Below are 15,322 nucleotides of genomic sequence, written 5' to 3'. Positions count from 1 at the left end.
GCAAGTTTCCTTCGTAACTTTGGCCGGGAGATTTTCTGAATAATTGGACTTTGAACTAGAAAACGCCATAAGCGCCTTCGTTGGTTTGGTTTTAAAAGTAAAGTTTACCTTAATTTTAATATCTTCAAAACAAAAACCCTTGTCATAATTAGCTGAAAAATATTCGTGAGTTCTGAACCGTTCAACCAGTCCCCATGCGCACTATTCGGCAAAAAAAATTCTAGAACTACCCAAATGCAAACTATTCGCAGACAAGAACCTCTTGTTGAACCGTTCGGAACCGTTCTAAATGGTACCTGCTCAAGAGCAAGTACTGGCCGGAACTCAAGGTTGAAATCTCTAAAATTCGTCTGCACATCGGGCTGCGTACGTCAAATCGTACGAATCACAACTATTCGTCCAAAAGTTCTGAACTATCCAGAACTTTTGCGTGACGTCACAGCTTAGTCCTAAGCCGTTCTCTTAACGGTTCAGAACTCATGAATAGTTTTCAGCTATTGAGACAAATTAAAATCGAGCAATATAAAGTACACAAGAAAACACTAATTGTAAAATGTTTTAAGAGATGACATTTATCTTACATTGGGACGTAAAACGTTGCCCATCTATCAATTTGATAAAGAAATATGAATAATGGAAATAGTTTTAAAGCTACATCCGGTTGGACGAAATTCGTTTCAGATTTAGAGGATATTAACATTATTAATATTATTAAGTTTTTATTCACGGCTGCACTACATTTTATAAACCCGATTATTTAAAGTAAATTTCGTGATGTGTTTTTCTTAAATTATTCATAATTTGTATTTAATAAGAACGTAATCATCTGCCAACTTCAAACATTAGATTAGCAAAGCGACTTAAGCCTTACGTACCGTCTTCGATATGATAAAATTATTTTTACATAATTCCTCGCTAATGAATCAATAATTATTTCGACTAACTACCACGCTTATAAACTGTATTATAGACTTTTTAAATGAAAATCGAAACCTTCTGTTGCAGAGATATTTCATGAGATCCAACGGCCAATTGAAAAGGCTGCTGTCTTCCGCCAACTCGCCACTTTATTCGCATTTCTCCGATTCATTGGCTGGCGTCGGAATCATCAGGTCACTTGACGCGACGGACATATTCACGAAAAAAGCCATTTCACTTATCAACGAAAAAGAAACACTAAGTTACAGTGTAGAGTCCACTCAAAGGTGCGTATTAATACCTTATAGGCCGAGTGACCAATGCAGTGGCTTAGCTAGCCAATTAGCAAAATGTCTCGCATTGAGGCCGACAAGGGGGTTGTAACGAAATGTATACCTATACCCATTAACCTAATTAATAATTAACTACGTTCTCAAAAAAAGGGTAAAAAGGGGAAGTCAGTTAAAAGCTACATTAATCGAACTAAAAACGACTGGCCCGGGGACTCGCGTCACTTTCACTATTGGGGTGAGCGAGGTTATTAAAATAGTCTAGGGGTATTTTTAATTAAAGTTAGTCTGTCTAGGGGTATGCTTAAATCAAGAAAAATAAAAGAGATAATGAGGTTTGCCATTAATGATTTAATAAACACAATTGAATCATGAATTTAGTGGGGACGTACGTACGCTTGTATAATAAGGGCGAACTTAAATATTAAATTGAAAGGTTACTTATATACAGACAAGAAAAATAAATTGAAAAGGTAATAATATACAGACAAGAAAAATAAATTGAAAAGGTAATAATATACAGACAAGAAAAATAAATTGAAAAGGTAATAATATACAGACAAGAAAAATAAATTGAAAAGGTAATAATATACAGACAAGAAAAATAAATAAATAAATACATTTACAACATTGTTTGGAGTCCTCCTGAAGTTCGGATTCGGTGATGCCCGTTACTCGTTGATGGCGGTTCCGCACATGAGTTCACAAGACCCTGGTGAAGTACGTAATGGCGCGGGGTTCGCGTTCATGGGTTAACGTTGAACTTTGCCGCACATGACTTTTTGTGACGGGGAACCTTGTCACCAAGCAGGGACTATGTCCCGGTTAATCGCGGAACTCTACCCGATCGTGAATTCTGTAACACGTCTTGTTTTGATGTCTTTCAGGTCTCCAACTCTCTTAAAAAAATAGCAGAGTCCCGTTTTTAAACTGGCACAGATCACGTGGCCGTCCAAGCGTCATAGCTTTTTGACCAATCATGACCCGTGCCCCGGGAAACTCTGGATGGTCACTCTGGATGGTAACTCTCCAAGGGGAGATCGTGGGAACCAAAACCATGGTCCGAATACTTAAAACGTTTGCCGCACTTTTCGCGGAAATTAAACTGTCAAATTATTTTTGACGAAGGTCGCCGGCGTGGCTAGCACTATTAATCACCACATATTAACAATACACAAAAATACTTTGACAGGGCAATACCAAATTGGCAATTGCCCTGGGAAAAATACAGAGCCATTCCCACGAAAATATATTTCCGTGGAAACACAAGTTAATGGCTTAAAGAAAATGGCAAACCTCATCTTTTTGGGGATAAATTTAGAATAAGGGTTTGTTACTCTTAAAACATCAATGGAAGGGAGAGGAAGATACCACGCTAAACCCAACAACTACGGTGCCGCGAGTCGGCATAAATAAAGGACTCGAATGGGGACCATGGCCAGTGTTCCCAGAACGACCCTCTATAGCGAAAGGGATTAAACAAGGGGGGAGACCCATCAACTGTCACTCGGACACCAGTTTCCAGGTAGGTTAATGAGTTTCCACGAATTGGAAATGATTAAAAGAAATTGTATGGTACAATATTTAACAGAATTGAGAAACTGCAGAATTTATAGAAATATAATATTTATATTTTTAAATTAAACGGTTTAATTAGGACTTAGGCTTATTAAGGCTTATTTTGCGTTACACTCTCCCCAAACTAATGTCGCACGTCCGCGTGTGACCTAACATTTAACTACTACAAAAATTAAAACCAAAAATATTTTGACAGTAATAGATCGATAAAAAAAAATACAAAAGTTGAAGTAGAACGAAATTTACCTAACAAGGAATATAAAATAAAAAGTAAAATCGCGCGCTATTTAGATTACAATGAAAGGGAGACGTCTCAATAAATACTGGTGCACTAAATTAATAACATAAAGGACAAAAAAAATACGTATGCATACAAAAAAAAATCGATCACACAAGGATCAGATTTGAGCTCTGCCAGTTATGGGGTCTCGTGGTCGCAATGTACGACCACTAACAGGCTGGGGTACCACTTTAACCACCCGATCACTATCAAAAGAGTTATCGGGGGCTAAATCAAAATCGTTTTCTCTCAACGTTAACCCTTCGCGCTCCTTGTGTAGCTTTAATTGGGATATATTGTAAGTTCCAAATAAAGGCTTTTTAGTCAATATATCCTCAAGCTTATAAGTACGGGCGCTAAACTTTTTAATTACTTTAAAGGGGCCTTCAAATTTCGGAGATACACTGGCTGAAAAATTGTCTACGGCACTAGACAAATGGTGTGACCGTTTGTAAACTAAATCGCCTTCGTCAACTTCGAAATCGCGAAGACGCTTATCATATTGGGCCTTCTGTTTGGCTTGCGCTCTTTTCAGGTTATTATATCCCTCCTCCAAAGCTTTTTGGACTTTTGGCAAGAGTTTGTGCCCATAGGCTTTTTCAGCCTCGCTTCCTACATACTTATCTAAATTTTTACTGCTAATCAAATGAGACGCAGTTCGAAGCTCGCGACCAAACATCAGTTCGGCCGCACTAAAACCAGTAGAATCATTGACCATGTTTCTTATGGCCATGGCGTGCTGTTGCAAATTTATATCCCAATCTTGGTGATTGTCAGCGACATATGAAGCAACCATGGTACCAATAATCTGATTAAATCGCTCGGTTAAATTTTCTAGCGGATGATATAAATTAGTAAAATTTTGATTTACGCCTAATTGTTTAAAAATAGAGGTTAGGCCTAATCTAGTGAAAACATCATTTACCAGATGGTTGACAATAGGTTTTGCAGTGGCGTTGCGCAGGGGAAATATCTCTACCCATTTTGTGAGGTAATCTGACACGACCAAAATGAATTTGAAGCCTCGTTTACTTCGGGGGTATGGACCCTTTAAATTAATTGAAATTACGTCGAAGGGCTTAGCGACATCACTACTTTTAAGCAGTCCCGCCGGTAATTGCCGGGGGGTTTTGTGTTTTTGGCACACTGTGCACGTGGAACAATACTTCACGACGTCGCGAGTGAGTCCTTCCCAAGTGAATTGGCTTTGAATCCCCCTTACGAAAAATGTCTTACGGATTCTTAAGAATTTTTTTAACGAATATTTTTGGGAAATTCTTAAGAAATCCCCTTGGGAAACATTGGGAAGTTTGGCCGTATTTTCCCAACAAATTTTGTAAGATTTCTTAAGAATATTTTTAACGAATATTTTTGGGAAATTATTAAGAAGTTCCATTGGGAAACATTGGGAAGTTTGGCCTTATTTTCCCAACAAATTTCGTAAGATTTCTTAAGAATATTGTTAACGAATATGTTTGGGAAATTCTTAAGAAGTTCCCTTGGGAAACATTGGGAAGCTTGGCCGTATTTTCCCAACAAATTTCGTAAGTTTTCTTAAGAATATTTTGTACGAATATTTTTGGGAAATTCTTAAGAAATTCCCTTGGGAAACATCGGGAAGTTTGGCCATTTTTCCCCAACAACTTTCGAAAGATTTCTTAAAAATAAATTTCGAACGACTTCTTAAGAACACCCAAGTATCTTACTATAACTTTCCAAAAGACCCTTAAAATATTTCCTAATAAATCTAACACCATATCAATGTAATTCTTTAAACATGTTTTTAAGGAAATTTGTTACATAATGGTTACTTTAGTTAGATGATATGGAAATTCAACCTTTAGCTACGGTTTGGCACAAAAAGTTACCTTAAATGGAATAATATTAAGTGCGAAATGTAGGAGCCAGAGAACAGAGAACTGTTACTTTTAACCGAAAATTATAATACCAGTAATTTTTTGTAACTATTGTGTATATATTCAACTTCTAATGGGAAAGTTTGTCTCGGTTCAAAATCTAAAACATAATAATTTTAATGAATTTAGAGGGATAGAAACTGACCTTCCACAAATAATATTTCCAATTGTATTAGACAGATTGAAAATACAAAAACAAATAATTGTTTGAGAATTATTAAAAACTGCACGGACTATTTGATGAAATTCAATTTAGTATTGGATGGAAATTAAATTTAACAATGGATTAAAAAAAATCATTTTATTTTTTAAAGTTCAATATTTTCTCATTTCAATATTCTTTTTAATTGGGTCAAACCTAAATTTACAGTGGAATTCTATATACAAATTTGCAAGTGTTAATTGAGACAAATATTCACAAGTATTGTTTAAAAATATTTTCCTATACATTTTTAACTTTCTGCTATTTAAACTTCCCAAAAATTTCCTTAAGAATTCGCGAGGCAAGTTTTCCGAACTTTTCCTTAAAAGGTTATTCCCAAAATTTCCCATAAATATTCTTAAGTGTTCTTAAGATATATTTTCCGAACAAAACCTTAACTTTCTGCTATTTAAACTTCCAAAAATTTCCTTAAGAATCCACGTGGCAAGTTTTCCAAACTTTTCCTTAAAAGGATTTTCCCGAAACTTCCTAAAAGTTTTCTTTAGTGTTCTTAAGAGATATTGTCCAATGGATGACAATCCCAAAGACTCCCTTGGGCTCCCAAATGTTTTCTTAAGATTTCTTACGACATTTTTCGTAAGGGCCGTTTCAATGTCTTGCGGGAATATCATGACTGATATACAAAATTCGGGCTCGTAGGGCTTCCGGTACGCTGTCCCATCCCGTTCGTTCTATTTGGCCAATATCCCTGTAAAGAATGTCTTCGCGCATTTCAAAGCGAGAGGAGTTACTTTTAATCCAGTTGGCGACGATCGGGTCATTCGGCAAAAGTTCTTCCTTCATATAGGATATTAGGGGACCCAATTTGGGGTCATTAATTTGGGCCTTTATTAAATCATCCCTATCATAGAGGACATCTCGATTTTCAGGGTTAATAGTGGATATTGCCGAAATATGCCCGTCGACAACTGGATCATCCTCTGGGATTCGTGACAATGCGTCCGCTACCGGATTGTCTTTACCGGGGACATGGTGTAATGTTAAATCATAAGCTTGAAGGCGGGAATTCCACTTGGCAAATTTACCCGTGGGGTCTGGTGCACGATGGAGCCATTTCAGGGAGCTATGGTCAGTGAAAACATCAAATTTTGTTCCTTCGATATAGGGGCGGAACTTTTCCACACCAAAAAGAACACCTAAACACTCCCTCTCCGTGGTCGAATAATTCCGCTCTGCGGCACTAAGGGACTGGCTGGCGTACTGGACCGCGTGTTTACGGCCATTAATAGGTTGTTGTAAGACCGCCCCGACACCCACGTTAGAAGCGTCACAATAAATTGTAAACGAATAGTTATAGTCCGGTGAACTTAACACCTGGGCAGAAGATAAATTAAATTTTAGTTGATTAAAAGCGGATTCCTGCAGCTCTCCCCAATTCCAAACGGAGTTATTTTTAAGTAAATTATTAAGGGGGCTAGCAATTTTTGAAAAATCTTTAATGCACCGTCTATAATAAGAGACCATACCGAGGAATCGTCTAAGTTGCCGAAGATTTCTAGGAATAGGGTAGTTTTGCATGAAATCAGTTTTTTCAGGATCGACCTTGACACCATCATAATTAACTAAATGGCCTAAAATACCACATTCTTGGCGACAAAACTGGGTCTTAGAGGCCTTAATGGTCAGGCCAGCCTTCATTTGTCTATTAAATAACTCTTCGAGGCAATAATTAAATCGTCCAGATATGCACAAACGCTAGCGTTGGACATATCAAGGAATAGATTGTTGGCCATTCTTTGGAAGGTAACGGGCGCATTGGTTAAGCCGAACATTAATACTTTTGGTCTAAAAAGACCTCCATGGGTTACAAAAGAAGCGAGGTCTCTATGGGCTTCGTGTAGAGGGACCTGCCAATAGCCCGCGCGCATATCCAAAGTGGTTATATATTTCGGTTTATGCATTGATTCAAGTATATCATCGATACGGGGAAGTGGATAAACATCCTTACGGGTAACACAATTAAATTTACGGTAATCTATGCACAGACGAGAGGTGCCATCTTTTTTTTGAAACTAATAACGTATTGCTAGACCAAGGGCTATTAGTAGGCTCTATGATATCTAGTTGAATCATTTCATCAATGATTTCGTCCATAACCTTGCGCTTGGCAGGTGAAAATCTATAGGGAGCGCTGGAGATAGGTAAGCTATCACCCACATCGATATAATGTTCGATGACATCAGTCCTGCCAGGTATGGTAGAAAATATGGTTTTGTACCCGTCAACTAGATATTTTAATTGGTTTTTCTCGCCGAGAGGTAGGGGTGCGTCATTAATTGCTTTATTAATTCAACATCTATAAAATCGTCCACGGAAGCTAAATTGAAGCAAAATCCATCGGGTTGGCTTATCGCCGTATCAAAACTAATTTTTTTAAATAGCTCGTTAGGAAAACAAAAGTTCCCTAAACCATAGTCCACGACCATACCTACCTTTCCCAATAAATCGCGACCCAAAATACATTCATAGGGGATTTGCGAAAGATAGACTGCTTCAAATTCTACATTCTTCCTCGGTAGACAGAAGGGAAGAGAGACTACCCCCTCCGTGGCTAAGGAGGGGTTGCTTTAACGCTAGACAACCTGGAGACGTATTGTATCCCTGACCTTCTAAAACGGGTTTAAATTTACTATGTACAGTCCCGGACAAAAGTTTCTGGACACTTTGTTTTTCAAATATTCCTAAAACCGTTAATAGTAGAAAGTCGAATGATACCTTTTTGGAAAGTTTAAAGAACAGAGAAACTTTTGGCTATTTTAAATTTTTAAAATGTTAGGAATTATTTAACCAAGGCATAACAAATAAAACATCGCTTTTTCAACCAATTGAAATTCTCCAATTTCGTGCCGAATTATGTCCATTCCAGAACTGGTTTCGTTTTCCAAATCGGACAAGTGGTTCCGGACATATTGAGGAAAAACCAAAACCAAAAAACGAATTTTTAAAGCTTAATCAAAATTAATTTCAAATTTTGGTCAGTTTTAGTTGGCAGCGAGGCATCGGCCGACAACTCGGTTACACGACTTTTTACAGTTTTTGACGGTGATTTTTTTAATTATCTTCGTATATTTTTCGATATTTTAGGATATTGAATTCATATTTTATAGTCTTGTGAGTATTTAAGAAATAGTTACGTGATATTTTATCGCCGTTTTTGAGGTTTATAATTAGTTTCGGGTTAATCAAGGGGCGTTTTTAAGCATTTTTAATTGGTTTCGGGGTAATATTTCGGTGTTGTTTTAGCATTTTTCATAAATTTCGGGGTAATATGTCGGCGTCTTTTCGAGTTTTAGATATGTTTTGAACTATTATATCGACGTTCAATTAATTTTGGGTTAATATGGCGAAGTGTTTTGACATTTTTAAATTAGTTTCGGATTAATATGTCGGCGTTTTTGGGCGATCTTAAGTAGTTTCGGAGTAATATTTTCGCGTCTGTTGGCGTGTTGAATCAGTTTCGAGCTATTATATGTGAGTTTATGACGTTTTCAATTAGTTTACGGGTTATGTGTCTGGGTTTTTTGACATTTTAAATTAGTTTCGCATTTAAGTGTCTGGGTTTTTTGACATTTTAAATTAGTTTCAAGGTTGTCTATTAGTGTTTTTCGACGTTTTAAATTAGTTTTGGGGGTTGTCTATTAGTGTTTTTTTGACGTTTTAAATTAGTTTCGAGCTATTAAATCGGAGTTTTTGGCTTTTTTTTAAGTTTCGGGGCTATTCTTCAAGGTTTTTGAACGTTTTTAATTATTTTCGGGGTTATGTATCTAGGATTCTTTGTGGTTTTAATTAGTTTCGGGTTTGTGTGTCTGGGTTTTTGACGTTTTAAATTAGTTTCTGGGTTATGTGTCTGGGATTATTTGTGTTTTAATTTAGTTTTGGGGTTGTGTGTCTTGTTTTTTTTTGACGGTTTTTATTATTTTCGGGGCTATGTGTTTGGGTTTTTTTGACGTTTTTAATTAGTTTCGAGGTTATGTGTTTGGGTTTCTTGATGTTTATTATTAGTTTCGGGTTATGTGTCTTTGTTTTTTTGTGTTTTTAATTAGTTTCGGGTTTGTGTGTCTGGATTTTTTTGGCATTTTTAATTAGTTTCGGAGTTATGTGTTTGCAGTTTTTGACGTTTTTACTAGATTCGGGGCTATGCGTCTAGGTTTTTGAACGTTTTTAATTATTTTCGAGGTTATGTGTCTGGGTCTTTTGGCTTGTTGAATCAGTTTCGAGCTATTAGATCGGAGTTTTAGGCTTTTATAATTTAGATTTTTGACGTTTTAAATCAGTTTTGAGCTCTTATATCAGCGTTTTTAATTAATTTTGGGGTAATACGTCGCCGTTTTGTTTGCGTATAATCAATCGCGTTCGTGTTATTATACAGTTTTTTCGCAATTTTTGGAGAGGTTTCTGGCGAATATTTTTGAGTTTTTAAGCGTGTAGGGTAAGTGTCCAATTTTATAATTACGTAAATAATGCAGTGGTTAATTGGGCTTAGTTTAATAAAACTCAGGTAGAGAAAGTAAAGCGTGATAAATAATTTAGTTAACTTAAGATTACTGTTTATTTGGTAAATAAAAAACAAAATTTAAATGTTGTACTACTCCAAAGGATTTTGAGCCTTTCAAGTTTTTTTTTAGCAGATAATCCACTCTTATTGTTAATTTGTAAAGGGCGCGCAATATTAAAAACCGGATCTATTATAATACCATCCAATGTTTTAAGTAGCGACACGGCAACATACGTCATTTTAAGTGAAACTCGTTGGGTCCGATGTCCGCAACTGCTTTCTCCAATGTTAAACTCGGCTTCTCTCGTTTCAAAATACTACAGTTTAGTTAAAACAAAAACTCGGCTTCTCTCTTCAAATTCGAATAACTAATCTTTTTCGTGGACCCGTTTATTTCCAATAAGTTACAAAAGATGTCGCAATATGTCCGTGTCATTCTCCACCTAAATCGGATGGTTCTATTGAATATTTAAAAACGACACACTCAATTTTGGATCTGTTTTAATATAAACCACCTCCTGGTAGCCTACTATGTTTTAACTTTCATGTCATTCGGAGTTGTAGTTGTTGAGTTATTAGGGGAAATTACGCCATAAGAGTGCCTTGATAGAGGAGTTTCGCTCGTTACGCTCCAAAAATTAGTTTTAATTTTAAATTTATTTTATTAAATATAGTTTTACTCTACGTATTTAGAATAGAGCGATTTAAAAATAGCCGCAGTGTGCTTGGCCACTTGAGTTCGAAAGGGGTAAAGGTTTAACCGAATTTTTGTTTAACCAGGAATGCTCAAGAAAACTACATCGAAGCGTGAAATTTTATACATTATCATTTTTAACAAACCATCGTTTGAAGAGAAATAATAGATATCACAATTATAACACAGACAAAACCAATTTTAGAAAGCAATAGATTGCCAACCCCTAAAGTTTGACATTAAAATGCTAGTTGGTCAACTAACATACTTAAAAAAGGTTTGGTTATCGACTCTGAAAAGTCTAATTCCAAAATGAACCAACTCGAAAAAAGTCAGAAAGCGAGACCCTGACTTAAAGCGACTTCAACGTTTTCAATAGTTGGTTAGTCAAGGTGGCGGCAATGTTTCGTATCGGAGTCCGCGTCTCAATGATCTTAGTTAGAGATAACAAGTATGAAACTAAGCGAGTGTAAGTGGAGTTAGGCTGACTACCGGAAAAGAGGCTTGAATTCAATTTACGTCACGAAAACAACCGTGAGCCTCTAACCCGAACCAACATTTTGAGCTTGGAAAAAAATGGGCTACTGGGGATTGTTTCGAAATTTCGGTCTAATATCGGTCAACTTTAATTTGGTCCCCCGAATTCTGTGAAGTGAATATGCCCAACTCTGTTCGTGGCGAACAATATAATAATCATAATAATCCGCTTACAATTTTAGAAAAATCGCGCAAAGGTAATTTGCACCATTTCTGTCAAGTGTGCAAAAATTAAAATTTGGTATTGCAAGTTTGAACGCAACCTACCAACTTCCCAGAAATTCATTTTGAACTTGACCAATCTGCACACCCCGTTTGAAATTTACGCATTTAATTATACGCCGTGCCAAATTTGCTCGCTTCCATCGAAATTTGTCCACTAAATCGACCAAAGTTTGCCCAAAGTTTCATAAGGTATTCGAAATTCGTGCACATCTGGTAGGAGATGCGCGGTTTTGAATGGCTAATTTGCGCAACTTTGAAGAAAACTTTAGCCCGATTTAGTCTGTAAACTCAATGTGCGTAATTGTTCTCCTAAAAAGTTGAGCAGAGTTTCGCAAAAAACTGCCCTTTTACAGGAGTGCGATCAAGATATGTTTAGTGAAATGAGCCTTCCTCCGCCCTGCTCTTCGTATACGACCCTTCTACTTAAACTATTTTCAAATATCATTTTTTGAATAATATTTTACGTGTTAGTTGCCGCAGCTTAGCGTTATTTAATAAGAACGACATGACGTTAAACTCCCTGAAAATAAACGGAAACATGCAATAATATAACACGTAATTTACTTAACTTTCCTGAAATAGCAATGAGATACCGCATAACTATTATAAAATACCGACCAAGCAAACTATGCATACACCAAACCTATACATAACACCGAACATTTATTTGCGAGAACACCGATATAATAGCGCGATACTAATTAAAAACGCCAAAAAACCCAGACACATAACCCCAAAACTAATAATAAACATCAAGAAACCCAAACACATAACCTCGAAACTAATTAAAAACGTCAAAAAAACCCAAACACATAGCCCCGAAAATAATAAAAACCGTCAAAAAAAACAGACACACAACCCCAAAACTAAATTAAAACACAAATAATCCCAGACACATAACCCAGAAACTAATTTAAAACGTCAAAAACCCAGACACACAAACCCGAAACTAATTAAAACCACAAATAATCCTAGATACATAACCCCGAAAATAATTAAAAACGTTCAAAAACCTTGAAGAATAGCCCCGAAACTTAAAAAAAAAGCCAAAAAATCCGATTTAATAGGCTCCATTAAGTTGGCCCCCCCTCTCTACAATTTTAAAAACTTTCATTTGCGATCGAATGCGACCTCGATGCGACGTTATGCGAAACTAAAAAAAAAAATGCGACATAATTGTTAAGTTGGAATAATTAAAACAAAAGGGGGGGCTAACTTAATGACAGCCCCCCCACTTTCAACTATCAACCCGGAAACACAACCAATAGAATGCGACCTCAATGCGACGTTATGCGACACCCTTACTTTCGAATGCGACATCTTAGTTAACGAGATAATCGCTTTCGTAAGTGGGGGGGGCTAACTTAACGCGAGCCCCCCTATAACAGTTGAGGCCTCCAAACACCTTTATTCGATTGCGACCTCAATGCGACGTTATGCGACACCCTTACTTTCGAATGCGACAGCTTATTTAACGAGATAATCGCTATCGTAAGTGGGGGGCTAACTTAACGCGAGCCCCCCCCTATAACAGTTGAGGCCTCCAAACACCTTTATTCGATTGCGACCTCAATGCGACGTTATGCGACACCCTTACTTTCGAATGCGACATCTTAGTTAACGAGATAATCGCTTTCGTAAGTGGGGGGGGGGCTAACTTAACGTGAGCCCCCCCTATAACAGTTGAGGCCTCCAAACACCTTTATTCGATTGCGACCTCAATGCGACGTTATGCGACACCCTTACTTTCGAATGCGACATCTTAGTTAACGAGATAATCGCTTTCGTAAGTGGGGGGGCTAACTTAACGCGAGCCCCCCCTATAACAGTTGAGGCCTCCAAACACCTTTATTCGATTGCGACCTCAATGCGACGTTATGCGACACCCTTACTTTCGAATGCGACATCTTAGTTAACGAGATAATCGCTTTCGTAAGTGGGGGGCTAACTTAACGTGAGCCCCCCCCCCTATAACAGTTGAGGCCTCCAAACACCTTTATTCGATCGCGACCTCAATGCGACGTTATGCGACACCCTTACTTTCGAATGCGACATCTTAGTTAACGAGATAATCGCTTTCGTAAGTGGGGGGGCTAACTTAACGTGAGCCCCCCCTATAACAGTTGAGGCCTCCAAACACCTTTATTCGATTGCGACCTCAATGCGACGTTATGCGACACCCTTACTTTCGAATGCGACATCCTTACTTTCGAATGCGACATCTTAGTTAACGAGATAATCACTATCGTAAGTGGGCAGGGCTAACTTAACGCAAATGAATGGGCCGCCATGTTAAATGAATGCAAATGAATGCGACCTCATTTTAAATGAATGCAAATGAATGCGACCTCATGTTAAATGAATGCAAATGAATGCGACCTCATTTTAAATGAATGCAAATGAATGCGACCTCATTTTAAATGAATGCAAATGAATGCGACGCCATTTTAAATGAATGCAAATGAATGCGACGCCATTTTAAATGAATGCAAATGAATGCGACGTCAATGCGAAGCAATGCGACACCATAATTATCGAAATAATCACCGCTATTCGAATGCGACAGCCGTGTTAACGAGATAATCGATTGAACCAGATCGAGAATCATCAAATATAAATACGGAAACACAGGTCGATTAAGTTGGCCCCCCCTTTTTTGATTTCCCAGAAAATTTCTCTATCAATTTTATGCACCCACAATGCGACAGCAAGTGAAAGAGATGTGACTTAACCATTATCGAGATATAATTAAAATTAAAAGGGGGCTAAATTAACGTCAGCCCCCATAATTTCGTTATTCAACCAGAACAGAATATCATAGCCACTAGATGGCAATGCGAAGAAATGCGACAGATATAATTTTGATTGCGAAAAATAGTTTATGAGAAAATTAATAGAGAAAGGGGGGGGGTGGCTAACTTAACAGTAACCCCCCATATTAATTCATAATTTTAATTAACCTTAATATAAAGAGACGTCAATGCGAATTAATGCGACACTATTTTTAACGAATGCGACCAATTAGGTTATGAGATAATAGACAAATGAAAAAAGGGGGCTAATTTAATGGCAGCCCCCCCCCCCCCCCCGAAATATAAAAAATAAGTTATAAAAAAATAAGTCGTCAACGCGGACCAAAGCGACAACCATTTATCCAAATGCGACATCAATAAAAATAGTTCTTCCTAACCAGATTGGAATATGACCAATAATAGATAAAAAAGGGGGCTAGTAAAACGGCAGCCCCCAAAATATAATGAAAAATTAAAAAAAAATAATTTGCGAGTGTAACGCTAATTAACACGACAATCGTTTTTTCAAATGCGACATCCATAGAAAGAGTATTTCCTAACCAGAATTTTTTTATCAGATTTAGAAAAAAAAACAATCTAAGGAGACGGCGATCAATTTAATGCAACACTGTTTTACACGAATTCAACAAATTAGGTAAAGTAAAAAGCTAATTTATTGGTAGCCTCAGAATATTAAAAATTAAAAAAAAAAATTAATTATGTTTTTAACGTGGACTAATGCGACAACACCTTTATTAATTGTGACAATATTTCATACCTGCGAAACTGACTACTAAATGCACTCCATTTATGTTTTAAAAGCGATAGTTTTATTCAAGAAAACTGATAGTAGCGACTGCGTATGATTACGAATCATCTCTTTTTGATAGCGGCATCTGGGTGACTGCTTGAGACATAATTTTAATGAATGGGACATCATTTTAAGTGAATGCGACATCAATATAAATGAATGCGACATCAATATAAATGAATGCGACATCAATATAAATGAATGCGACATCAATATAAATGAATGCGACATCAATATTAATGAATGCGACATCAATATATATGAATGCGACATCAATATATATGAATGCGACCTCATTTTAAATGAATGCGACCTCATTTTAAATGAATGTGACCCTATTTTAAATGAATGCGACCTCATTTTAAATGAATGTGAATGAGTTTTTCATTTAAGCCTGGTTCATTTTTTAAATAGCGATTTAATTAAAGGCATTGTAAAGTTACAACATTATTGTGGCTAACGGAATAAATTTGTTTGTCAGAAAAAACGGGCAACCAGAGGTGGTGCTAGTATTTTAAAATGTTTCAAGTATTTTTATATACAAATTTGGCCCAACTTCCAGG

The 15,322-nt window shown here is 36.8% G+C and overlaps 1 protein-coding gene across 1 annotated transcript in view; it reads left to right on the top strand.

The window, feature by feature from the left end:
* LOC149926158 (ATP-binding cassette sub-family C member 1-like) overlaps positions 1-15,322 on the top strand; it is a 58,682-nt gene that overhangs the window by 26,937 nt on the left and 16,423 nt on the right. Inside the window, exon 10 of the mRNA XM_090161876.1 lies at positions 1,006-1,205. Within this exon, the coding sequence (XP_090018002.1) occupies positions 1,006-1,205 (200 nt within the window). The remainder of the gene's footprint in view (positions 1-1,005; positions 1,206-15,322) is intronic.

This window comes from Leiobunum rupestre, chromosome 10 (assembly GCF_980474605.1).
Source record: "Leiobunum rupestre chromosome 10, qqLeiRupe1.1.hap1, whole genome shotgun sequence".
Classification (NCBI taxonomy): domain Eukaryota; kingdom Metazoa; phylum Arthropoda; class Arachnida; order Opiliones; family Sclerosomatidae; genus Leiobunum; species Leiobunum rupestre.
This window is presented reverse-complemented; position numbering and strand designations above follow the sequence as displayed.